This window comes from Pelmatolapia mariae, linkage group LG1, assembly GCF_036321145.2.
Source record: "Pelmatolapia mariae isolate MD_Pm_ZW linkage group LG1, Pm_UMD_F_2, whole genome shotgun sequence".
In the NCBI taxonomy this organism is placed as follows: Eukaryota; Metazoa; Chordata; class Actinopteri; order Cichliformes; family Cichlidae; genus Pelmatolapia; species Pelmatolapia mariae.
The window spans coordinates 8,581,962-8,608,955 of NC_086227.1; the positions used below are offsets into that span (position 1 = coordinate 8,581,962).

At 40.6% G+C, this 26,994-nt stretch overlaps 1 protein-coding gene across 2 annotated transcripts in view; it reads right to left on the minus strand.

The window, feature by feature from the left end:
• lrp4 (low density lipoprotein receptor-related protein 4) overlaps window positions 1-26,994 on the minus strand; it is a 104,733-nt gene that overhangs the window by 24,301 nt on the left and 53,438 nt on the right. For both annotated transcript variants that reach the window (XM_063471082.1, XM_063471073.1), the window contains exons 3-9: window positions 12,591-12,707; window positions 6,812-6,925; window positions 6,587-6,703; window positions 6,045-6,173; window positions 1,543-1,662; window positions 1,248-1,373; window positions 437-562 (exon numbers count right to left, since the gene is read on the minus strand). In XM_063471082.1, the coding sequence (XP_063327152.1) occupies window positions 437-562; window positions 1,248-1,373; window positions 1,543-1,662; window positions 6,045-6,173; window positions 6,587-6,703; window positions 6,812-6,925; window positions 12,591-12,707 (849 nt within the window). The remainder of the gene's footprint in view (window positions 1-436; window positions 563-1,247; window positions 1,374-1,542; window positions 1,663-6,044; window positions 6,174-6,586; window positions 6,704-6,811; window positions 6,926-12,590; window positions 12,708-26,994) is intronic.

Genomic DNA, 26,994 nt, shown 5'->3' on the forward strand with positions numbered 1-26,994 from the left:
TGGGTACTTAATATTCAGTGTATTTTAAGGGAAAAAGGTTTTAAAATTGAGGAACTAAGGCCTACTAGAGGACCTACATATCAGCCGATATCAGTCATTTGTCAATATATCGGTATTTGTATTTATGATGGCAGACCAATAAATGTAAAAAGTAAAGAGAAGACACAGAAACATCCTTCAAAAATGTTATGAGTGTTCAATAATTTATTGTGACAATAAAATAAGATCATTTCTACAATTTAATATTATCTTAGTAAGGACTCATAAATAACTTCACATAACAAATGTTAGGTAAATCTGTTTATCATTCTTGTATATCGACTGATGCACTGGATACCAAATGTCGTCATCGCTATCTGCCTTTAAACTCTCTACAAACTATTATGTAATCGGCATATTGGTGTCCAGATGCCGATGTCACCATTCTTACACTTACGGCAGTCATGGTGTGGGTGTTCATCAGTCCCGTCACCGCAATCATTGACCTCATTGCAAACCTTCCTCAGGCCTATACAACGCCCATTCCCACACTGGAACTGATCAGGAGCACATGGAGGACTGTCTGTGAGGAGATACAACACAGATCTGATAAGTGAAACACTTTTCTACGCCATATGTATCCAAGTAGTTCTCCCTTAAATATCTAAATAGTATGTGCGCTGGTTGTGACAGTCAGTTGCCTGGCATGTCTTTAATTCCCTGTTGTGGTTTCAATCCTATGTATGTACTGTACGTATTTAATGTTGTGTGTGCGTGTGTACCCTATGTAACATGCAAGCGTGAACAAAAAGTGACTGTGGATGGATTTTGATGCACATAAGCAGGTTTAAAAATGACACAATGGATTTGAATAGATCATTAAATATGAATAAAATGGTAAACATTTCAGGTATTCACAGGTTTCCTGCAAAGCTGAACTTCTTTATCGCCATGCTTCCTTTTATTGGTGGATAGTATCCAAAAACAGAATAAAAAGTTTCCATCGAGCTTTTTTCCCTCGCTGCCTGTTCACTGTTATTTTAATCACAATACACAGGCCTGTCTCTGCGGTTCGTCTTTCCACAGCACAGTGAAGGAACAGACCAAAAAAGAAGAAAAATCTGAACTTTTTTCCTTTTTCTGAAATGCAACTGTTTCCCAACAGAGAAGTTTCTCAGCAGAGGGCTGTTCAGAGCTGTTGTCATGGTTACTGTTGAAGCTTGTACTATTTTTAGCGCCTGAAAACAAGATAACAACCAGAGCCTTACCAGTTTTCTCACAGCCCTCTTCATCGCTGCGATCCGAGCAGTCGTCCTCGCCATCGCATCTCCATGACAACCGGACACAGCGTCCAGTTCCGCAGCGGAACTGGTCGGCTGTGCACATGGACGTGGCTGCAGGAGACGCACATAAACATACATTTTACTCTTACAGTCTTAGATCAGTCATTAGGACTTTAGTCATTATGGGTGAATGCTTTTTGTAAATAATGACGGAAAAAGAAGAAATGATTTATTTTTCACACACTGATTTGTTCATTCATTCTGGACACCGGCTACTCACTGCAGTTCTTCTCATCTGAACGATCGTCACAGTCGTGCTCGCCATCGCACCTCCATGCAGCATTGATGCACATCCCGCTGCTGCACATGAATTCCACTGATCTGCATGGCTGATGTGAAGCTAAATAGACACACATATATATAACTGACTAGTCTTTTTAACCTGGAGTTATATATAAATCTAAAAAATATATAAAAATATACACAAACTGTGCAGGTTACAGGTCCACTTCCTTGCAATAGCAAGCATGAAAAGGAAGCTCCTTTTTAATGGTATGACAGTCTTTGAACAACCCTGTATTATAATCACTGGTAAGTCCAGCTGTTTAATTTCCTATTGAATAATCACCTTCTTGGGTCATGTCTTTTGTGTGAGACTTACATGTTTTAACTTGATGAGGGCCAATAAACATGTAAGATGCTGTCTCAACATGTGGGATAAAGTTCTAAAAATGTAGTGACGACACAAAGTGAGACTAGCGACACCAGATAGGTCACCTTAGCTGTCAGCGGAGTTCTTTTTTTGCGTATTTGTACTTTACTTGAACGCCACAAATGCTCAGTAGCGCCTCAAGGTGGTGCTTTCTTCATTCCTGCTGTGTTCAGCTACAGAGTCATACAAAGACACTGATGGAAATTTGTTCTGCCACAAATGCAGTGCCACGCAGACCTGACATTGTACAAATGCTGTCAAGTACTGCATAACAAAGCACCAGTTCACTGTCAGAGCCCCTTTTCTGGCTAAAGTAGCCCTCTTATTGTTTCTCCATACTTCCGAGAGTCGTTCTGCAATCACAACTCTGCAAATGTATCAGCAATCACAGGTTCATCGACAAATAATGACACATACTAACAAGCATTGTGGTGTGTTCAGGTTGACCACATTTCGATCCCATTACCTTTTAGTCTATTCAGATCAGGTCTCTTTTGGTACCCTTTTGTTTATTTTGGAAAAGTAAGTCATCTACAAGTTTGCACCATGTCTGATCCCACTTATGAACCTATGAAGAGTGAAAGTTTTGTCACAAGATCACAGAATAAACATTTTTACTCCATCTTCTCTGAGCGCATTCCACATACCTAAACATATATTACTTTTGCCACATATAGTAATTAGATCTGCTTACTTAAGCTGCTGCATGATCATCTCTAAGCGGAGATCATAAATGTCCCACCTTTAAATCACCCACCATCATCTCTACATGCGATCAGATCAAAGTGAAGCTCAAACTGGCAGCAGATGACGACGGAGGTGGATGAGAAGATTAAAGCTGAATCAGACATAAGCATCTTAAACCCTTCATCCGTGTGTGAGCGTGTGTGTATTTCTTCGACACGTTTCCTCATGACAGGACGAGTCGGCTCCCATAGAAGCTACAGCAGGCACAAGATGAGGGAGGAAGCGAGGGTACGTGAGGGAAGACAGTTTCTAGCAACGCTGTGCAGGCCTGTCAGCTGGACAAGAAACGATCAAAACAGCAGGTGGCTTTCCCACAAGAGAGAAGCAGAGAGAGAGAGACTTATTGGCCAAGGGAATTAGCGTGGGACACCAACTAACACACCGACACCCGCGCACACACCCAAATGATTCATCCCCCCTTTTCTTGTCTATCTCTTATTCTCTCCTTCACGCGCACACGCACACAAAAATAGCAACTGAGCTCTTTCATCTGCTCAGCCACGCAGCCCAAAGCGGCATCAGTGGTAACGAGGCTTGCAAGTGTGATCTCTTTTGGGTGTGTGTGTGTGTGTGTGTGTGTGTGTGTGTGTATTCACATAAGGGGGAGAGAGGGAGTGAGAGAGAGTGTCGACTTCTCTAACAAAGCGCCCTTCATGTGTCTGGAGAGTCCGTGCCAAGGAATGCTGTCTGAGGATGGGCTGTCTTATGCCTCTCAGGAATGCCTTCTCTGTCTGTGTGTGTGTGTGTGTGTGTGTGTGTGTGTGTGTGTGTGTGTGTGTGTGTGTGTGTGTGTGTGTGTGTGTGTTTGTGTACAAACTACAGCATGAAACAGAATTTACTAGGACTTAAATTACTAAAAAGAAAAAAAGAACGCTCTCGCCCTGAACCATTCTGAGTCAGAAATAAATAAATATAACAGGAAGAATAACAGGCAGTGTGAGAGTGAAGGACAGCCACAGGGGACACGCAATCATCAGCGAGGACCTGAAACAAACCCTGAACAACACTTTGTTCATTTAGATCTGTTATGTGCCTCTGTATTTCCTACACACAGTTATCTCAAGTATTTCTTAAGGTCTTTCTGCTGCCCCTTTTGTGCTTTTCCCCCGCCTTTCAAATACGCTTTGATGCCAGCTCAACTTTCGAAAAAAGTTCAACACTTCAAAAGTGAGGCAGCAATTAAAAAACCTGGATGTGGGAGGAGATGAGAGGAAAAAACATAGAGCTGCTCAGTTGAATAATTTGACCTTACAGATGATCAAACGATGTTACAAAACTTTGAAGCTGTGCTTATTGCGCTGCAGATAAACACATCAAAGTGGGGGGAAACCACTGGGCTCGAGCGCATGTGTCTGTGAAAGAGATGGATGTGGTGGGCAGTTAAAAGATGATGAGCAAATGAACGTGAGAAATCGGAGACAAGGGAACAGGGAGGGGAGAAGCCGAGAGATTAGTCAGCAGCAGGCAGCGTCTCTGAAGCGAGGAGAACGAAACATGATAGTCTATGTCAGGACTGTGGCTTCACTCTGCGTGTGTGTGTGTGTGAGAGAGAGAGAGAGAGAGAGATACAGTGACAGCACAGATCTAACAGAGTGCTTTCCAGTTATGACACAGGCTGTCGAGCAACAGCTGTTCCTGAGCCCAACCTGCCATCAACAGAACGTCGGGACGTGAAATCAGCTCTCAGTGTTTTACAATGAAGCTCAACTTTCGTGCAGCTACCAGAGGGCCTTTCTTACAACACATAAACACTATTATCAATGAATCAGCTTTCAAGATTACAGGCAGTGAATCAGCAATTCGCATTTTTTGTTAAGTAACATTTTTTTCTTCTTGTGTAGAGTCACTTTGTATCAAATCCAATGGTAAAATACCCACCTTATCAACCTGTTTTGGCAACTATAGCAAAAAAGCCACTTCCTAACAACTCTTTAGTGTTTCTGGGGACACAATAACATCATGGAAGTGACAAGCTAACAGTAAATGGCTGAAAGAAAATGTGTATCTACAGTACTATATGACTCATGTGATTAAAACATACATTTGATAACCCTGCGCTTCTTTTAAGCGTCTCAGTGCAATCCTTCACATGCTTTGGTTTCTGTCACTTCTGCAGACGGTCCGTCACATTCATGTGTCCCCACAAACACTTCAATTTTGTTTTGTGATTTTTTTTCCCCTCTTTTGTTTACATATTTGTTGGTGTTTTCTTAAGTTGCGGCCCGTGTGACCTCTCAGGGCCACCATATATTTGGCTGCTTTGAGCAACAGGTGCGGGTAGAGCAGTGGTAGCTGCTGGCGGTGTGAAAGGCGTCACCTTGACCAATTTGAGTTAAATGGATTGAAACTTTATGGCTGTTTGTGGTTTCAGTGCCTTCTGGGACAACTTCAGTGCAATTACACAAGATGGCAATAAGATGGCTTGCTGGGCAGTTCATTGTACAAACAGCCCAAGTCAAAGCGGTGTGTTATTACTTAACAGACAGAAATCTTTGTAGATGCTGCTAATTAAGCTTAGCACTCTGCTATATATAAAAGATAGCATACTGCTATCTTTTATATATAGCCTATCCTGGTATATTCTCACTTATAAACTGGAAATCATTTGATTCTTAGACAGCCATCATTTTCTGTTATTAGTATTAATGGACAAAAACAAATAATACTCAAGTCAAATGATCAAAATAACCAGTAGTTGAAGCAACATCAGTTACAGTTACATCAGTCTCTTTTACAGATGTTTTACTGCACCATGCTTTAATTGTCAGCATTCAGTATCTGAGCCCAGTTTGGAACAGACTTGGTCGGTGTAACCACTAAAAATGATGGATGTTAAACTTCCTGTTCACATGAGCCTTTAATGTACTTTTAAACTCCAGCTGAACTAGTGCAGGAAGCTGTAACACATGAATCTGAGTTGCACTCAGAGGAAAAGCGGAGAATAAAAGGAAGGAGAGGCAAGAGAAAACGTAACTCTCATCTAACGTAACAGAGCTAATCTCCCAAAAGAGCTTTGTCTTCATCCACCACGCACAACACAGTCTAGTGAAAGCCACGATCACTGGCAGGGATCCTAAGAAATGTTTATCTGTGCCTGTGTGTGTAATCAGATGACAGCAGTTCTTTACACCAGCCGGAGAGGCTCGATTGGTCTGGATCACCTAGCTATACACTGAGTGTGCTTCCTGTCAAATCTTTACTTCCACCCAAAACTTGGATTGGTGTCTAAGAAGTACAATTTTTTTCCCCCTGGAGGTTTGAGACTAGACCCTGACGTCTACAATGCTGCAGGTGTGTTTCTAGCTATGCGACGGGGAACTCACAGCAGTCCGATTCATCCGACCAGTCTCCGCAGTCATCGTCTCCGTCGCAGTGGTAGATGTCCAGGATACAGCGGCCATATGCGCACTGGAACTCCTCCACGCTGCAGGTGGCTGTCATCACATCTGAAGCTGCACAGACACGCAGACATGTTAAACAGATGCTGGAAAAGATGGTGCAGCAGTTGGCTGTCGGAGGCGCTTTGAAGTTTTGATGCTACTTTGCTGAGTCTGTCAGAAACTATACATGAAATGAAGCAGAAGCTCAGCTCTACATTGAGACAGTGAACACATTTACATGGTCTGCAGTAAACTTGTTACTGTGAGATCTTGGTTTACATACAGCTTTACTGGTAAGCATATTTGCCCCTTTGCTGCAGTGTACCATCACTCTGACCTGACTTGAATTATCGTGGAGGATGCCCTACAAATATAAGCTGGCCTGTCAATGTGCCTACAAAACAAAGTACTGTACTCAAAGTCTAACGGCCAAGCTTTACTGTTTATATTTTAAAAAGCTTGTGCATACTCTCTCAGTAACTTACGGCAATTTTCCTCATCTGATCCATCTTTACAGTCCGTGTCTCCATCACAGTACCAGTGCTCAGCAATGCAACTCCCGTCCGTGCAGCGGAACTCCTTGTCTGAGCATTTACGCATGTCTGCCATGGAAAGAACACACAGGCTCATATACTACTACAAATACTGTCGGAATGAATAAAGGCCTTGCATGCTCAGGCTTAGGTGAGCCTCTTCGTGTGTGTACCCACCACACTGTTCATCACTGTTGTCCCCACAGTCGTTGTCGCCATCACAGTGCCAGAGGCTGCGAATACAGTAGCCGTTTTGGCAGTGAAACTCGTCCTCCTCACACTCCCTGGGAGCTATGCAGGCAGAAAAAAGTGACAGATTTCAGAACACCATATAACACAGACACAATGAAAAGACACTAAAGCTACCCCGAAATCTGGGCAACTCTAATTCTTTGAGTCAAACTAAGAGCGAAAAGCTGTGCAGAAAAAAAAAATGCCCTCCATAAACAGGCGGATCTTTCAGAACACTGCAGGTCTGTGACTGCGAATCTTTCAGGCTGAATGTCTTGTTGCTCAATATGAAAATCTCTAATTTACAGCCACTGCAACACAGTAAGCGATAAGGTTGTATAAAGTGGTCTGTGTTACAGCTATAATAAATTTCCTTTTACAAAGCACATTTTCAACACCTCACAAAAGGCACAAAATGAAACCTTAAAAATAAAAATAAAAAACCAAATTGGCTCTAGCTGAATACATGATGGTTAAAGTGGATGTTAATAGAGACGAGCTTTCATGGAAGAAAAAAGGTCAAATGTTTGATTTATTACTCAAACCGCATAAAAGCCTTAAAATGATCGTTGCATTTCAACCTAAAAATACCAAGCTAACAAAAAGGCTACTTTCTTATTTGTTAGGAAACATTCAGAGAGACTGTGAAGCTGCAACTGAAGAACTTTTTTTTTGTCTAAAAAACCAGGACTGGATGTGTTATGTCAAGCAGGAACCAGAAAAAGAAGCCAGCGTGAACGTGCCAAAAGCTGCCGTTTCTCAACCAACTACTTGGGACGGGCTCCAAAAATGAGACGGCCCCCAAACACTCCCGTCCAACTTTACAGAACTAAAACATGTTTACAGCCTGGTACTAAAAAATAGTTTTGATAATCTGGCTTGTTCTGTATTACAGAGCATCCAAGAAGTTTGTGTTTCAGTTTTGGAGAATCAAGTTTTGATATTTTATAGTCTGTTACTAATAAAATTTAAAGTATGTTTGTCTGTGTGTTAGAACTGAACACTGATTTTACCCACTTTTATCTGACTTAGATGCAGATTCTGAGGCATTATGGTTGTGGGCATTAAAACCTGCTAGAAGACGTGACCAGGAGAACCATCATTTACTGCTGTAAAGTTGCTTTAATGCGTAGCATATTCTTCTTAGTCCAGCTCAAATTTTGTATTGATTTCTTTCACCAAGCTCTAGCAGCGTGCTTTATATCTTAATTACACATAGTGCTGGCTGTACATTAGGAAGTGTTTCATTATGCAGTTAACCTTTAGACTGGAGATAAAAGGAACATTAGTCATTCGTACAAACAGTTGACACAACAGAGAGACAAAGTCACTCCCTCTTGTGAGAGTTCAGCCCTGTGACAGTGTTTTACTTTCATACCCTTTCATTTATCCAAACAACTGGTTCGCCTTGCTTCTTTAATCACACTTCCAAAGCGCCGCCTTCTACCGTTACCGCTGCAGTCGATGGCAAAGCACGGCTGGAGCCGAGCAAACAGGTTCGTCAAAGAAAACCAGTGATGTCTGGCCCTTGGCAGTAGGCAATCTATAATTTATCACTGCAGTGTGTGAGTGTTAGACAGCTAAGACAAAGCAAGAGAGATAAGAAGAGACAAAAACAGAAGGACGCCCACAGAAGAGACGACCCGACAAAAAGGAAAAGGGTAACGCTCGTCTTTTTTCCACTGAAAGCTTTCATCTTTTCTCAAGAGTATTACAGCACCACACAAATACACCTGAGAACCACACTTCACTTCTCAGATGAGTGACATGACATAAGAACCCAGAGCCACTGCATGTATATATGATCTGAGTCCAAATTAATGTTTAACAAAGATCCAAAAAGGAAGCATCTTTCTAGAATGTTTTCCATATAAAAACATGACATATTTAGAAAGTTCTGCCAGGGATCCTCTACATTTGGGAATTATTACACTCATTTCCATCTCCATAATTTCACTGGATTCTACTAGCATACATCTGAATGATCTACAGGTCAAATTCATCCTCATTTATTTTATAATGGAAATTGCTTTAGACAACAAAATCATCCACTTTCTAAAATTAGTTGTTTTAGCTCCCTTCTCCCTCCCTTTAAGCCAATCCTCTTCCGATTGGCTGCCCTTCGCAAACAGAAGATTCACATAACAGGTGGGTGGAGCTTTTATACTCAAAGCTTAGGGCTGTGTGCCTTAAATGACCATCTACTCTCAGTGACATCATACAGAGCCAAGTGTAGAAAAATAAATATCTAAGACTAAACATTCATGAGCATGCTATTCATTCAACTGCTAAATTTCCGCTGACCTCGCCCCCACCAGTCTCTTCTCAGCCAGTTCGCCCTCCCCCTTTAAAAAAAAGTCTTTTGGTGGGTTCCAATGAAAATTTCATTTTACCTAGACAATTGACAATCAAACTCGTTCCATTATTCAGGTTGCAAGAAAATAATTGATTTGCCCCCTATTCTCTGCCTCTCCCATGCTCTAGCTCCCCTCCCATAAGCGAAGTAAACAGAGTAAGGTCAGAGGTCAACAAGCCCTCAAGAAACTCATCATTCACACAGCAGCCAAAAGTCAAAGGGCAAAGAGCACTGGGAGTCGATACCGCGCTCTCTACATGTGCGTATGAGCTGAGAAAGGTGTCGAAATATTTATTTGCCAGATTAAAATATCTTTTGAACATCAAGATTTCAAACAACCCCTTTTTTAACACACACACGCACGCACGCACGCACGCACGCACGCACGCACGCACGCACGCACGCACGCACGCACGCACGCACGCACACACACACACCGCTCTGCACCTTGGCACACCTCACTCTCCATGTTTGCCTGAAATCTTGACAGGTACTTCGGTTCCAGCCAAGCGTGGAGGATTGTCTCCCCAGGCCTAAATAATGCAATGAAACCACCTCATCTTAGGGAGAAACCTATACTGGCTAGCACATATTGGGAACAGAGAGCCAAATCAGGTAGGGAGAAAGAAATGGAGAAAGAAAGAAGCATGAAATAATAAGTATGGGAAACAGAGGAGGGAGGAAAATTTACTGGGCATGAAGATGAAAAATTCATAGCACCCTCATTGCAGACAGACACCCCCCACCCCCATCAGTAAGTGATTCAGTGTCTGGCTGCTCATGCTATATGTGGGTCAGCACAGGAGGAGGAGAAATCACCAGGTGACAGAAAAATCATTCGCAAGCTATCCTCTACCTGCTGCACCTATAAACTACTTGAATTTTGAGAAAACAGTGAAAGTGGCGTCTATGCATAGGCCATTAAACAGATTCTACTGTATTTAAATACAGTTAAAGCAAGATGGTCCCTGTAATCCTATGCACATGTCCAACATTTAATTGGTGACCAAATGCTTCACAAGACTCAGTGCTATAATCAACAGATTAGCTCTACAGATTTAATGCTAGTGCTTTGGTGGGGAGTTACATATTCATTCTATTAACTTCAAAAGCATAAGAAGGTGGTTCCAGTTTATTTTTTAATCAACATGAAAAGAAAACACGCCAAACTGAGCAAAAATATTCATACACTTTTGCTTGCCAAAATAAGAACCTCATTTAGTATCACCGTGACCCTATGCGTCATGTTATCAAGCTATCCAGCCAACACTAGCATTAGTCATATATCACTTTTTCTTACAAAAACATGCCTCGCTTGCCTTAAAATAAAAACAAAATGGGAAGGCCAGATTTCTACCATACAGAATTTATAATAGCAGCTCCCAATCAAGATATGAGGTCATGGTCATCTTTGATATCCAATATATGGAACTAAAATACTGTTAAAACCTTTGATGTGTATAAACTAAAGACGCACAGTTTCAAGCTACTGCTACCAAGACCAGAAGCTACCAATAAGACTGTCACTCTGGTCTATAGTTACCAACCTGCTGACTCAGAAGCTTACTAAGCCAGCCAAAAACAAAAACGTTCCTGCTTTTGATTAATAGCTACCTTCCATCAAAAGCCTACCCAACCCAGCCACCACTCCTTTGCAGAGCCAGAATCACAATACAGATTTTGTGATCTACTCCTAATTCCACATTAGCCAAAATATGCTGAAAGACGAGTTGTTCCCGATCTGATGTACAGAATTATCAAGTGGAGCTACTTTTGCCCTTATTTTGTTTTTTCTACTTTTCTAGTTCTACCACAATGGTGAATGATCATAAAGTTTCAAATAATGAGCCCAGCATAAACGTGAGTTCAAATACTTGCAGTTCTGGCTCTGTCCGGGCCCCACCCACCTAACATTCTGTTTGTGAGGGGCAGCCAATCAGAAGAAAAGCTAAAGGGGGTGTGTTAGGGGTGATCAATTTTAAAAGAAGAGTTCTGGTTTAGGGGCGGCATAAAAACAAAATATACAACAACCAGGATTATTATGAACTGTGCATCAATCAAAGTTACTGTAGCTGAGTCCAAGAAAGAAGGTTTGAAGTTGCAAAGAAGCATAAGAGGTCTATGTCAAGTTCTCGGTATTGTCACCTCAATACCACTTTTATTGGGGCCAAAGTAAACCAATAAAGCCAAGCAACACAATCGCCAATAATTGATATGAATTGTATAATTTAAGCAACATGTTGTTGGCTGAAGATCCTTCAAAGATCTAGAAGTGAGTTGAAGGACACTGCCTAACTGCCATGTGTCGTCTCCATCAAGGACATGTCACTGCTTGTAACTATTCCAGTCCTCCGCACAGAGTGTTAAAGTTGATCGAACTAAATCGCCGAACTTGCTTCTGATGCTGTGATAGAATGTCCGGCCTGCAGCATGCATCCACCCCGATCAGGTTGCACACACAGAGCCTTCTGAGTTGTCATGGGTAAATATAGAGACTAAATGTGGATTCAGAATCTGACCACTGGCCACACCTCAAATAAAGAAGAAAAAAAAACCCACACAGACAAGCAGTTGTACTCCTCTACTTCTGATGACCTCTTTTAAAGATCACAACTCCTATTCTTAACCTCAAATGAACCTAAAACTGCCCTTGGTTAAAAAGGCAAGCACATTGTTGAGTTAGTAAAATGGTTTCCTTATCATGTTTATCTGACAATTTTCTGAAGGCTACATTAACCCATTAAAAAAAAAAAAGACGGAAGTGAGAACAGAGAAATTACCTTCCTCTCTCAAAAATGTCCTCAAAATCAAGCTGGAAACCAGAGGTTAAAGGTTATCACTCAGAAAAACTTACTGATTTGCATCAACACTTTCACTTTAAGGGGACGACTGGACACAAACCCTGTCAGCAAAATGTCTCACATAGCAACACAGAGACCACAGACACCCTCACTGTAGCGGTCAAAGCTTCAGGTTTTTCCTTTTAGTTTAACAGTGTTTGTCACGATTCTGCCTGGTAGGAAGCTGAGGATACTTCAGCAAGAACACACGACTTAGAACACAGATAACGCCTCAAAACAAAAGAGGAGCAAAATAAAGTCAAGTCAAAGGTCAAACAAAGTCTTGTGCTGTGACCGTGGGAGAGCTGACCTCTTGCCACGATGTTTTCGTGTGCACGTGCGATCGCCCGTGTGTTTGTGAGTGCAACAGACAGGCAACTCTTTTAGACTCTAAACAAACACCTCATTGCACATGGCTGCCTCAAACATCTGTTCACTTTAATAAGTCATCCCCTTGAGGATAACGGAGCAGGTCGAGTGTATGTCTTTGCTACTGTTTGTGTTTTCAAGAAAGACAAAGTGTACTTACGGCAGTCTTGTTCGTCGGAGTCATCCTCGCAGTCGTTGTCTCCATCACACACCCAAGAGCGACGGATACATTTGCCATTGTCACAGTGGAAGTCCAGCGGTGAGCAGGTGGGGAGCACTGCAAGTAAACGAGAGTAGACAACAAGGCTGTCAGCAGCGAAAACAAACAAACAAACAAACAAACACACTGAGCAGCTGAGAGAAGAGGACCACAAAAGAAAAAACTCGAACAACATGGATGGGATGTGCTAATGTCTTTATGAGGATATTATAAGCAGTGTTGCTGACCAATACATTTTGACAGTTTGCGTCAACAACCTCTTTTTCTGACAACTACACGACAATAACTAAATAAAAACTAATGCATGAGGACAAAAACTACAATGAAATGTATTCACACTTTTGTCAACGAATAAAAACGAGATGAAAATATTCTGAAGTAATCTTGAGCGGTACGGTTAGACGCGGACATTTGATCTGCCCCTGGGAAACTGTACAACTAGCTCCCATGCTCCGCGTTTCTCATGAAAACACTAAATGTCAGCACTTGTGAGGAAGAGAAGAGCAGACATATGGACATATTACACATTTGATGTCAACAAATGACGCTTTGTAAACCATGTGGAGCAACTCTCACAGCTAAAAACATTTTATTTACTCAATAAAACTAAAAGAACTTAGATTATGACGAAAATCAAATGACATTTCATTCAAAAGACTGCGACTAAATTTAAATAAAAATTGTCTGTCAAAATGAACACTAATTATAAGTACTTTCAAAATACCTACTAAACTGTAGGCCAGATACTGTTGAGGCTTCAAGTGTGCTAGCATGGACAGCTACAGCATTTAGCTGCATCTAATCTGGACCTCTTCATTATGTTTGTGCTGTTAGTATCAACTGCAGCACTTTAATGGAACTATCTGACAAATAACATAGTCTGCTATGTGGTAAAAACAATTTTAGTAGTTTATACTTTGGTTTTGGTGAGTAAAATTCTAGTATTTGATTATAATGCGATTCGTGTGTATGCCATACTGCAGCTTGCTAACTATGCTCGCTAGTTAGCTGCTAATTTCTGGCTCCAAGACACCAATATGGCAGCAGGCTGAACACTAATCCTGAGGCTTCAAAATGCAGAGTCTAGAAGCAACGATCTTACATTTTTTATTTGCAGTTTAAAAAGTTTTGCCTCTGTCTGTTCCATTTGGGCTTGTGTAATCATTTAGATGTTTGAGGGATCTTGATAAAAGCATGTTTTCATGCTGCAATCCTAATGATTGATGAGTAGTAGCACATTTGTGCTCTCACTGTGCGACACAGGCCCACAGTTTTAGAGACACGCCCAAAGATATAGCCACCATTCTTCCACCCTGGTCATATTTCATCTGGGTCAGCCCCGAATAGCAAAGTGTGTATGCAGCTTCAGATGAAAAAACAAACAAACAAACATACAAATATGCTAACTTGGACAGTGTAATGCTACAGCAGGCATTTTTAAACAATTTTCAACATTATTTTGACCATGCCACAGATGGGACAAGTACTCATCACAACTAAAAAATAATTATTAATCATAGCCTGGACATCCTAAATTCACAGTCATCATTCTTGGGAGGCCACTAGGTGCCCTAAAGGTCAGTTTGCCAAACAGCTGAAATAAAAAATCTTCACTCTGTATCTGGTCTAAGTTCATTGCGTGAGGCAGGCCTGGATCCAGGCATCCTCTTCTTCCCCACCTTTTTACCCTAACAGAGGTACTGAGCTCAGCTCAGCGCATTCCTCCTTAACTTCATATCCGCTCTACAGAGTGCAGCTACTTGCTATCTAAGCACCACCCGAATGACTGGCCCTTTGTCATCTGCAGACAGAGCTAATTTAATTACAGGCCAGAGAGGGATGGAAGGAGGAGGGAGAGAAGGCGAAGGGAAAAGAGGGAGCAGCGGCTCCTTACTATGGACTCTCACCCGACTGTCAATAGCAGATATGAAATATTGACCAAGCAATGCAGACTTGATGAAAAATGTATGACGTCACGCAGCGAGTTAACCAGCCAGGCAGACAGGCAGACAAGCCAGGACTCGGGGAGTGAATTAAGCAAGTGTGTATCTGCGTGTGTGCTGGGGTGTGCCTTTGGTCTCCAGGGGGAAGTAAAACCCCACTGACCCATATACCCCAACATTATACTACATTATTCAGAGAGAGAATCATAAGCAAAGAGAACCTGTCTCCCTCTTGGTCTACCTCACATTCTCTTCACCTTCTGAAGATCGCTGTCTAAATCACACAGTCACACTGGAGGCTTGGCTCAGCATGTGTACATAATGGATTTCAGCAAACCGTGTTCCACAGAATGCCAACAGTTTATTTCCCCCCCCATTCAGACAGCCACTGGATTCAGTTCAATATAAGATGAAAAATCACCTTACAGAGACATCACATGAATTTGGTATGTGTCACTTTATCACAGGAAGACATTTTAAGCATCTTTACATTTTTGTCAGCTAACAACATATTTTATAGAATCTGTGAGCCCCTTTCATAAAGGCACTCCTTTCAGGTAACCTGACAGCATCTTAACATATCAGCTTCATGTCTGAATGCTCACACCGGCTATTTTTTCTGTAAAAGTTGAGATGGCAATCTTACTGAGGTGGATCCAGTTTTTTGCTGTCACTTATCATGGTACGAATGTCAAATCATGCCGCTCGCACGAGAATGCAACTGCCTATGGATCTAAACCAAATGTGTTGCTCTAGACACTAAAATACACAACAGTTTTTCAGAATACTCTAAACAAGAATAATTTGAGGAGGAAAAAAAACAAAAAACACTAGTCCATAAAGATCACAGAGCACCAAAGACACTCGCCTTTAAAGGCCAGAGACACATGTTTTCTGACTTTTCCAACAAAACCACAAACTCCTTTCATGTACGTTGAAATCTAAAATCTCACATTTCTTATAAGACTGACATGTCTTTAAAAGACTTTAAGTACAAGTCTTTACTGTGATGAAGACAGAGTCTGTGACATGTCAGATTAATAAGGTTCACCAGTAATGACTATAATCTACATTTTGACAAAGTGTTCGCAGGAGCTGAAGTTAGCTTGTTGCTTGCATCTGTGTGTGGAAGTCATCATTTTGAGTTTATTACATATCTGTAAAATCAGAAAACAGGAGAAACTATCCATAAACATTTCCTAACAAAGAAAGCTTTGTAAATCTACAAAGGCAGTACAACAGTGTTCACTTTATTATAATAAATTATTCCTGAAATGGAGACATGATCCGTCACGATCTAAGAGCCACACTTTATGAACCACAGTATAATAGTTTATCTGTTTCATGTGCAACATCTCTTACAACATTACTGAAATACAGCCAATGAATTATGAAAACTACAGTACAGCCAAAAGAGTCTTGTTTAAATGTCTTGAGTCACCCTTAATTTCTTTATACTTTCCCAGTAAATTGTGAAATAAATGCAATAATTAGCAACTAAAACATGCAAACATGCATGCAAATACAGTCTATAAGGCAACACTAGACTTCATACAATTCCAATATTATCTTTATTAGTTCTCAAGGCTTCTTGAACGACATCTGAAGCTCTTCTTTGGATGTTTGATGCCTTTAGTTCTGTTCTCTGTCAAAATGATCCCACACGGCTTTAATAATGTTGAATCCACGTTCTGTGGACTGATAAGTTTTCATTGTGTGGGTTTTTTTTTTTTTTTTTTTTTTTTTTTAAATTCAGGTATGCTTTTACTGCATTGGCAGTGTGTTTAAGCTCAGTGTCATTCTTTGGACCAAAGCCATTGCCAACTGGATGCTTTCCAGTTGGTATTGCAGGGCGGTTCAAAATCTGATCTGATTTAGTAATCAAGTCACTTTTGATAAGATCCCCTACACCATTGCCTGAAATGCAGCCCCAAACCACGATACAGTCTCCACCTGAAATTTAAAACTGCCACTTCTTGTATATTCTACTAGTTCAGTTTCGCTGCACACCATGGCAAAGTATGTTAAATTTTGGGCTAACAACAATTTGGGAATTACTTTGTTGGTGCAAAAATATTTCTTTACGCCTGTCAAATTGTGTATTTTTCATAGATTGAGCTAAAAGAAATGGTTTAAATTGAAAGATTTTACAGCAGGGTATTAGTAACAAAGTGGCTGAAAATATGGTTAAATATGGTTCTTTAATAAGTTGTCTGTTATGTGAGACACAAGTCTGGTTCATCCTTTGAATTAGGTACCTCACCGATTCCTCTGGAAATGGTCTGTTACAAGAACTGAACTGAAATTGAGAGAAAAAGCAGCAAATGTCCAAACAAATACTGAAAGACATTCAGAATGCAAGCAACACTGTAAAACTAAATAATAATGTAATAGTATACAATTTTAAAGCTTAGTAAGCTTTTATTTGTTGTATTTGAGTGTTTCTTGATAGTTAATAATTACATTTGGAGTTGAAACCACTAGTGAAAGTAAACAAGAAATGACATTTTGTGAAGACTTCTATGGTGTGGCTGAAGGGAGTGATGGCTAAATCAAGTACAAAATTTAAAAAACAGGTCAAGTAGTGCCGTTTAGAATAGATTTTACAAGATTCACTCTTAAAAGAAAATCTCAGCTTAGATAAAATAAGAGTTTAATTCATAATGTCCCAAACAAGCAGAAACTCAGCATTGGTACAAATGTATTTAAACTTGTGATATCCTGAGAGCCTATCAGAAGACTGATGACAGCTGTGAAAACCTCTTTTATTGTTAACTAAAGTGATCGAGCTGCATTCTTGTACACTTCCTGGTCAGGCGTCAGCAGATTTATGGCCTCGAACAACAAAACGAGGAAAAATGCTGCGTCGGAAACGTTTCAATAAATAATTCAGCTTATCTGAAGACTTAGAGATTGTGGTGTTAACACGCACGCAAAAAAGCACACATGCAGACATAAACAAACCATCACTGCACTGGCTAAATAAACATATTCTGCTAAAGTGCGGGATTGTTTAAACACACGAATTGGGAGATATACAAAATGTATGCAAATAAAGAGTCCAGGACAGGTCATCGAGAGAGAGAGAGACAGAGGGAGAGTGAGTATGTAGGTGTGGCCTGCTCCAGGTATCAGGTGGATCAACAGGGAGCTTGCTAGGTAAGTTGATGAGGTCTCCTGGAGCTTTGATCTCTCTTATCACATGGATTCTGTTCTGCTCGGCGCTGCTCTTCTCTCGACCGCTGCATTCCTCAGAGGCTGACACTCACGCATGTGCGCGCACAGACACACACACACTTATCAACACTCACAAGACCCTCCATCCGCTGTGTCATCTTGTGCATTCCAGTTATCACTTTATGATGAACTCAACTAATATGAACTCCACCTGCTACACTCCTACATTTCCCAGGATTGCGCGCATATTATTAATAGCTGCAGTGATGTACATGCTTCCCTCAGCCCCACAATAAAGTAAGACAGCTCAGAGAATGATGGCTTAGCGAAACCCTGGTTAAAGATGGCATCTGACATCAAAACGGGTGCACAGCACATTGTGATCAATTCATTTGTTTTTTTGTTCGTGCGATTTGCCATTAATCACACTACAGTGTCATCTGCGGCCTCATGAGCATCTTCACATTTGCAGTTGGATAACAGTTGCAGCTGATATCCATTTACCCCCCACCCCAAACTTCTTCTTTTTTTTCCTTTTGAAATTTATATACTTGTTTGACCAGTTCATTCACCTCCCACAGTTACACTTTGAAGTGTTCCAATAGTACAAAAATGTTTGTCTCAGTCATGCTTCAAAGCCTTTCAAAAATATTGCTCCTGAACATTTTCCATTTATTCTTCTGTGCGATGCTGGCCTCGCACATGTAATAGAACACACACACACACGAACACACACACACACACACACACACATCCTGACCTTCACCAATGAGCTTTTCTCATCCCAGCTAAAGAATTCCCACTTGCATACTATGGGTTATTCCCACACAAACACAGATACACACACCTGCAAGTCTCATCATCAACACCAGCCTCATTCCTTTCCCCAGTTATTCTCCAGTGCACATGCACACGCACACATATATACACGCAGTGATGAAACGAGAGTGTAAGTGTAAAAGTTGACCTCTTTAGCTACACTGAGAGTTTAACTGCATTAAATATTACAGTACAGAGTTAAGTCAATTCTTAAAGCCTTGTTTTTCCATGAACATGTGCAGTATTATTTTATTCTCCGTATTCTGTAACCATGTAGCCAAACAGATATTGCTTGATTACGCTGCTTTAACTTTGGCAAACAAATGTGTGTGAATGCATGCAGTCATTTCCTTATGTCAAACCTAGAGCCAAAGACTAAAAAAAGTAAACATGGGTTTCAACTGTGAGTAAATGTTTCGTGTTGAGAGCATAGTAACATGGAGATGGAATGACCTGTTTTGAGATGAAAGAGAGGGGAAAAAATCAAAGACATCATCAAAGGTGAACTATCCTTGTTAGATGTGCAGGCACATCAGTCCTGCTGTGAGATTTCTGCCTCCAGCCCCAATCTAATGGGAGGATGGAATATTTGTGGAAAGTCTGAATTCTGAACAGTTTCTTAAAAAAAAAAAAAAGTGATTATCTTGTTAAGTTTTTTCTTTTTCTGCTTTACAATGCAACTTTCAGCGCAGTAAGCACCGCAAGGATTCAGTGACCTTCATTACAACAGGGTGAAGGCGCAAATCTCAGAAACAGACATTTAAAATACAGCCAAAGCTATTTGCACGGCTAGATATCCATAGAGATAACAAGAAAATGGAACCGTTTTCACACAAGCTCTGAAGCCCTAAACTTTTCCATTAGACTTCAGCCAACAGAGCAGAGTGTGAGAATGCAAATGTCACACAGTTCTTGGTCTTTTAGGGTTTCTGTGCTTCCTTTTGCTTTGCCTTTCCCTCCCTTTCTTTCTTTGCCTGTGTTGGTAGACACATGATCTAAGAGAGCTTGTACACTGTTACATTATGTTACAAGTGATAATAATGAGCTCTGTTAAGTGTGCACGCTTACTGACTGCACGTCTGACTTGCATATGCATGTGTGTCTTTGTGTGTGTGCGTCTTTAGGAAGATGTATGTGGCCGTCTTTAAATGGCCTTGAGTTAATGGCCTCCCTCCTCACTGTAGAGTAGCTGAATCAAGTGGCTCTAATGGGACCAATATATCTGCCTAAGCGCCGCTTATCACACCAGCTCGACGGATGGGAGGATGAAAACATGAGGGAGAGAGGGAGACTGAAAAACAGATGTGCACTCCAGAGAGCGACACAGCTTTTTTCAAGCTTAAAAAGTGCAAGGATGTGCACGCACATGTCACAAATGTAAGGGTGTAACGGTGAAAATTGATGACAGTCTTTAAAGTGTTATATAGTCACTTCAGAGGACGAGTCACTGGGATGTCCTGCCATGGTGTCCTCGTGTCTGTACACTGTTTGTTTGTTTCTATTGGCTACTGTACAGCACCTAGCTGGTAAACCTGTGTTCTAATCAAAGCGCTTGTGTCCCATTTGGAAAATGCCTTTCCCAACGCCAGATGACACGTGAATCCACCAAAAGCCGAGATGGTCCAGTTTCCACCGGCACTTAAATGCAGCATGTATTTGTAGATCCGTGTGGAGCTGCACACGTGTTTATTTGCCAAGTTGTTTTGCACGTGTTCAGATTGCTTGGCTTTTGCGTGTAGACTGGCACGTGCATTTGTGAGAATTAAAATTGCTGCACACATCAGTAAATCTTTGTTTTTCTCTGTGAATCATGTAGCGTGCATCTGTGTCTACTTGGGAACTACAGCTTTTTTCTTCTAAACGGATTCATGGTCAAAGGGTGTGAAAGTCCCGTCTTTCATTGCTTAACCCACTCTGGACTTGTGGCATGGCGGCAAAAGTAATTGTGAAACTGTGCATAACCTTGTGTCTTTAATTTTGTTTCTGCAGGCTATATGATGATGATGATGATTATGATAAAATAAATAAATAAATTCAGCCTTTTCACTGCTGAATGGAACAAACTCAATTTACATTTGTTTTAGTAGAAATTCCTTAATGAAGACCTTAATACAGTCGGTGGCATAAAAAGAACCGTTAACAGTCTGGAGCTGCCATACTTCTGATTCATTTCCAATCTAAATGCAAGAAGCACACATTGAAAAATAATACAAAAATGTCTCAAAATGTAAAAGTACGTCCCTCGCCCTTCCTTAAACCCAGACTAATCCCCTCTGTCCATCTCTTTATTTTCCTCTCACAGCCGATCCCGACAGAGGTGGCTTATCTGATTCTGGGCAGCTCTGGTTGCTATCCAGCGCATATTTGAGCCCGTCAGAGCACAGTGGTGCTGCCAGCACAGTTTTTTCCAGGAGTGTGTCTGAAGGCTGCTTGTGTAATGGACTTTTTCCTCCTCCTCCACCTATACAGTAAACAGACCTCGCCCTGTCCACAACGCCACTTTGCATTCATAAAACCCACTGAAAACTCACAGCAGAATTGTGTTTCCTACCTGTCTGAGGCAACATAATCAACTCTGTCCAGTGTTTATCATGGTCTGCTGTAAAAAGCAAACCCTCAAAACCAGTCACCAACGACTGTTTATTCCTGTTTTTATTACCTTATTTATCACCGGCTCTTTTGTAGAAACTACAAAATAAAGTGCAAGACGAGGGAATTATGCACTGCAGTGGCACAGAAATTATTTGAATCTAATACTTGCTGCAAAAACAGCATCCCGGCAGTATTAAAGCAATCCATCACAAATATAGTTACAGAACAAACTAAAATATTTCTTATTTAAAAAGCCCCTATTCAAAGAGCCATTCTACAGCATATTTAGATTTTCTATGCTTAATGCAAAGAGATTAATGCTTATGTGGCATTTTAAATGTTGCTGAGTCTATAATATATCCTCTGATACATCAAGATTAAAATGTTAAACTTCCAACAATAATAGTCTCCATTATGAATGAGCATGATCAAGTAAAACGCATGCTCGACCAATTAAAGAATGAAGCAAATCCAGCCCTGTCAACCACAGCTGTTCACTCCATCATTCTGCCTGAACTTTCCTGGACTAGTCTGGACCAGCAAGACTACCATATTTTCCGCACTATAAGGCGCACTTAAAATCCTTTAATTTTCTCAAAAATTGGCAGTGCGCCTTATAATCTGGTGCGCCTCATCTATGAATTCTGGCTGTGTTTACTGACCTCGAACCGGTTTTATGTGGTGCACGGCGCTCAAAAATCTGTCAAAAAATGTTTTAGTAGGACTTTGCTAAGCTACGAAGCTGCACCACTTGATGGACTGTCTGAGCATTATGGCTACCGTAGTCAGGAGCCTCGCGACTCATGGTAATCTGGGTCCAAAACTCCGTCCGTGTCAGGTCCCAAAGTCAAACGAACACTGTGTAAATTCTTTCATCTTTAATAAAATGATCAGTGTTGCTGCTTTACCAGGTGTAACAATTAAGTTTAACATCCAGGCATCCATGAAAACAGAATTTATTAAATTTTACGGAGTTAGAAGTTAGCAGGAAGTTAGCAGAAAGTTAGCTCGCTAGTTTCGCTAGTTACCTAAACATGTTCTGACTGAGAGATTCCTGGGCAAAAATAAAACGTACAGCTCTGCTATCACTTCCAACATAAATGAAGACAGAAAACTACACAGCAGTAACGTTTGTAGGGTTACTGAAGTTGGACTAACTGGTATATAATGTGTGCTAGTGCTCGTGATCGCTAGCGACACAGCTATGTTAGCATAACAAAGCATAACACAGTGAACCTGGAGAATGAACGCTAACTTTTTTCCTCTTGATAAAAGTTCCCGATGTTTTTTTTTGACAAATGCAATCGCATGGAAAATTGCTGTAAACGGACCAAACTTCAGTAGGGGAGAACAACTGAGATAATCCAGCCACAATATGAGGTTAGTAATTAATGTAAGATAAGATAACCTTTATTAGTCCCACACGTGGGAAATTTGCTTTGTTACAGCAGAAAGTGGACAGTGCAAAGTTACATAGCAAAAATTAGAAAAACACTGGAACAACATATACTGTTGTTCCAGTGTTTATAGAGCAGCTACTAGAGAATTCAACATTAATGAATCAATGGTACGGAAGTGGAGGAAGCAAGAGGAATGAGTTGAGTAAAGTTTGACTTATCTGACTGTTTTGTTTCGTTTAATGCGCCTTATAATCCGGTGTGCCTTATGTATGAAAACAGACCCGTTTGTTGACAGTGCGCCTTATAATCCGCAGCGCCTTATGGTCCGAAAAATACGGTATGTTAAAAGGCAGATATACAACAAAATTCACAGCAGAAGACGAAGAGCTCATCCTCTGAAGCAAATCGTTGTTCGTTATATGGAAATACTTTGGATTTACTTCAAATGATGTTAACCAAGAATAAACACATGCAAATAGTGCTTAGAGTTGCATCTGTGCGGCAAAGTAACAAAGCCAACTTATCCAACCACCTGAAAACACGCCACAAACTGCAATATGATGACTGCATGAAGGCAAAGACAAACGATGCAATGGTTGCTTACTTAAATGTCCAACTTCAACTCAAGACGTCCATGAAAGCGACCTGCACAGCTCCTCGGAGTATCGAGCACAGTCACAATTCATTTGGTCAAGAATCAGCAGCATCCACTAAAAACAATGAGTTACAAATGTAATAGGAAAATGGCCAACATACTGAACAAAAGATGCGTTATCCTCCAACTATTTTTCCATGTTTTGTATCTAAAGGTACAAAATAAATAAATTAAACAAAATTAAAATAAATAAATCACTCAAAGTACAAATGAATCACAAGAGTGACTTTCCTGAATGAACTACAAGTGTGTGTAAGATTAGTGGTGATACAGGACATTGACAGGACATTTTACCGTCCATTATGGCAGATTAATGCCGAAGCGTTTGCTTGTTGCCATGACAAATCTCTGCGGAGCGCTTGACACCAGTGAGTAACACTTAAGCGCTGTCATCCTCACAGCCCACATATTTTCCTCTTAAGAAGCTGAATGACAGGAAATACTCTGATGCAGACTAATTCAGCATCATATGACTATTAGGATCGTCAGTCTCCAGCTGAATGAATGCATCCATTTTCTTATGTTAGCTTTCTTGAAATTTTATATTTAACTATCATATTCAGCTCACAATACACAGGAAAGTGCTTGTGAAAACATGACCACAATTTGGGTGAAGACCCATTAGGCGATCACTGTGTGATCTGAGAAATATTCTAGAGAGATCCTTTAAAGCAATTCTTAGGACCGTGGATAGAGAGATGGATGTGTCATCATGCCATAAGCTTATCAGCTCTCTGGCTGGATGAGGTGGAGTTGTGTAATTGTGTTAGGTCCTGGAGGGTCAAAGAAGAAGTGAAAGAAGGAACGCATCCGTTCCTGTGGAAACTAAAAGAGAAGAGGGTAAACGGAGAGACTTAAGACTTAAAACAAACTGAAAAGTAACAAACTAATAACAGCAACTATTGTAACAAATTGGTATAGGCATTTTTTATTTGATTGTTTGTTTGTTTTAGGTGGGGTTTCGGGGGTGGAATTGGTAAAACTTTTGCAGTATTTTACAAATGTAGTGCTGTGACACTTCGAGAGTTTAAGTTGTTAATGACAGCATGCGAGGTGACAGTTGATTCTCACATCATATTACCAGTGCATTACTGTGGAAACCTGCCACTGTCTGGTTCATGGCCCAACAAATTTCTTTTTACACACGGCACCCTAGAACCCATACTAGGTAAGCTAGCCCCTTATTGCTCTCTCTCCACCTATATCGCATTTGATTAATGCACACGTATGCTTGAGCCATCAGCAAAATCAACTATTATTCTGACATTTATTCAGAAAAAAATGAAAAAGCCGCTCCAAGATGTAGAGCATTAGGACCTTTAGTAGAAAAATCAAGAAGCCCAACTATCAGGTGAAGTACATGTGAGCACCAAAACACACGTGTTAGCTAAATAACAACAACAACAAAAAACTACAAATCCCTCACACCTAGGTAACTGCTGCTACCTGCCAATGTAAATTTGTTTTACATTAACAATACCGTTCCACCTGGAAAGAACTAAATAGGATCTATAAACCCTCCTTTGTGTTTCTTTACTTTTTACCAGCACCCGCCAATCTATCATTCCCTACTTTCAATTATTCTATTAATTGTGCAAACCGCACACGCTCACAGCCTGAGGTGATGTCTGCAAAATGTTTATTTTGTCTGGCTGTCAAAAAAGTTCAGCAGAACTGCTATAATTGTGCAATTCATTATGTATCAATGCAATTTAATTAAGTACAGCGACGCAACAGCACTCTGTGTTTGTAAAACTATTTTCAGTTCTGGCTGCCATTTTCTTCACATAAAACGAAACGTCAGGATCTGCGGCCATTCCCTTATTGTTTGGCACCAAGCCCAAATGCTGAAGTAAACATATTCTTTTCAGCAGGCGGCTCTTTTCAATCTCTCTGATTTGAGCTGCCATGTGAAAAATATACTATTGCGCCACTTAAACACCCCTGTGTACCCCGGTTTTGGACAGCACAAAAGCTCTTATTGATTTTTAAAATCAACAAATCAGACCCACATTTTGTTTTCCTCCAAATGACTTAAAACCAACTGTAAACCACACCAGCTAAACTCTCGCTGGGGTAAAGTACAGAAGTTGAAACTGTGTCAGATTAAGATGTAAGCCAGCAGATTTGGGCAGCATTTATTAAACATTAGGACTGCATCAACACAGCACTCCTATTTCTTTTCATCAAACTAAAGCGTGGGCAGAATCTCTGACAAAACAACACAGGGTTGGCAAGGGAACAAAAAAAAAAAAAAAAAAAAAAAGTTTCTTCTGCCAAAATCAATATCAGCTGGCAAAGCACAGCATAGGCTAAGACATGTAAAACAATGTTAATATGAAACTCACCGAAATCCAGATAAATGTGATGGGGTAACACTTGCCCAGCTTCAGCCTGAGGCATACAAATCACAAGTACTGTGACTTTTTTTTGCATCAAAATGAAGATTCATAAACTATATGCTAAACCAAATAAATACTTTAAAAAGAAAAAAAACTACCACTGTTAATGCAAAAGAAATATATAAGCAGTATTTTCTTTTAACGAGGGCTACAAAACATCAATTCTTAAATGTGCTGGCTTACATAGTTAAGCCCTCTAATATGATAGTGCACTGATTACACTTTTAAAGACTTTTAAAGCTTAAATCCACAACCTCTGCTGTAGTTAACATTTAAAACCTACTCAGACAAGTTTGTACAAGATTTAAAAAGAAAGTAAAGCCTGGCCTCAGTCCAATAACCCCTTTGTCTCTCCCTCTTGCTTCTGTCACTTTCCTCTGCCCTCGATCACCCTCTAATCATGCCCTCTTCTGTGTGAACAAGTGTACCCGCCTGGTTTACAGAGCAGGGAGTAAATATTTAGGAGGGAGGTGGAGGAGAGGACCAAGCGAGTGTTGGATAAATCAGAGAGGAGGAGGATTATGTTAATGTGTCCAAACAACTACGGTCAAATCCTGGGACAGAAAGAAAGAGACTGATGAGACAACAACGAGGGAAAGGAGGGAGGGAGACGAACTGAGCGATGCTAGAAATGCAACCGCTTAGTGAGAAATAAATGAGAAAGTCTTGGATGAAAAACAAAAAAAGCAAAGGGAGTTGGGCGTGCAGGATTCCTGTGGTCAGAGGGCAGAGACAAGGAGGCTGCAAGGACAGAGGGGTTCAGACAGAGAGAAAAAACATGAGGGGGATGCAGAGAGAAAATCAACACATAGAGAAGGAGGGAATGGGGTCCTAATCTTCTTCGCTCCCACCTTCAGATCAGCTGAGCTCCTGCGGTCACAGCTGCTCTCTGATTGGCTAAGACTGCAGAGAGTGGTGGATTAAAGGACAGAAGGGGGTACTTCTTAGTTTTTGGTGGTTTGTGTGTGTGTGTGTGTGTGTGTGTGTGTGTGTGTGTGTGTGTGTGTGTGTGTGTGTGTGTGTGTGTGTGTCACTCCTCACTTATTTTTGTTGAGAGGATTTGATCTTGAGTTAGGGGTCAGGATTAGACCATTAAGTCTTGCACATATCTGAGGCATTCCAGTATTTATCAATTCCCTTTAAAGTGGTAAGGCACTTGTAGATTAGACTTGTTGCACTTGTTTTCCAAGTTCAACTGGAAAAAGTTCATTTGAAAAATACAAAAAGACCAGACATCAAACTGAAGCTCAAAAAAAATAAAATAAAATAAAGACAAAAATTAAGACATTTTTAATATTTTTAAAGACTTAGATGACAAATATTTGATAACTCTAACTGAACTTAATAACTCTAAAA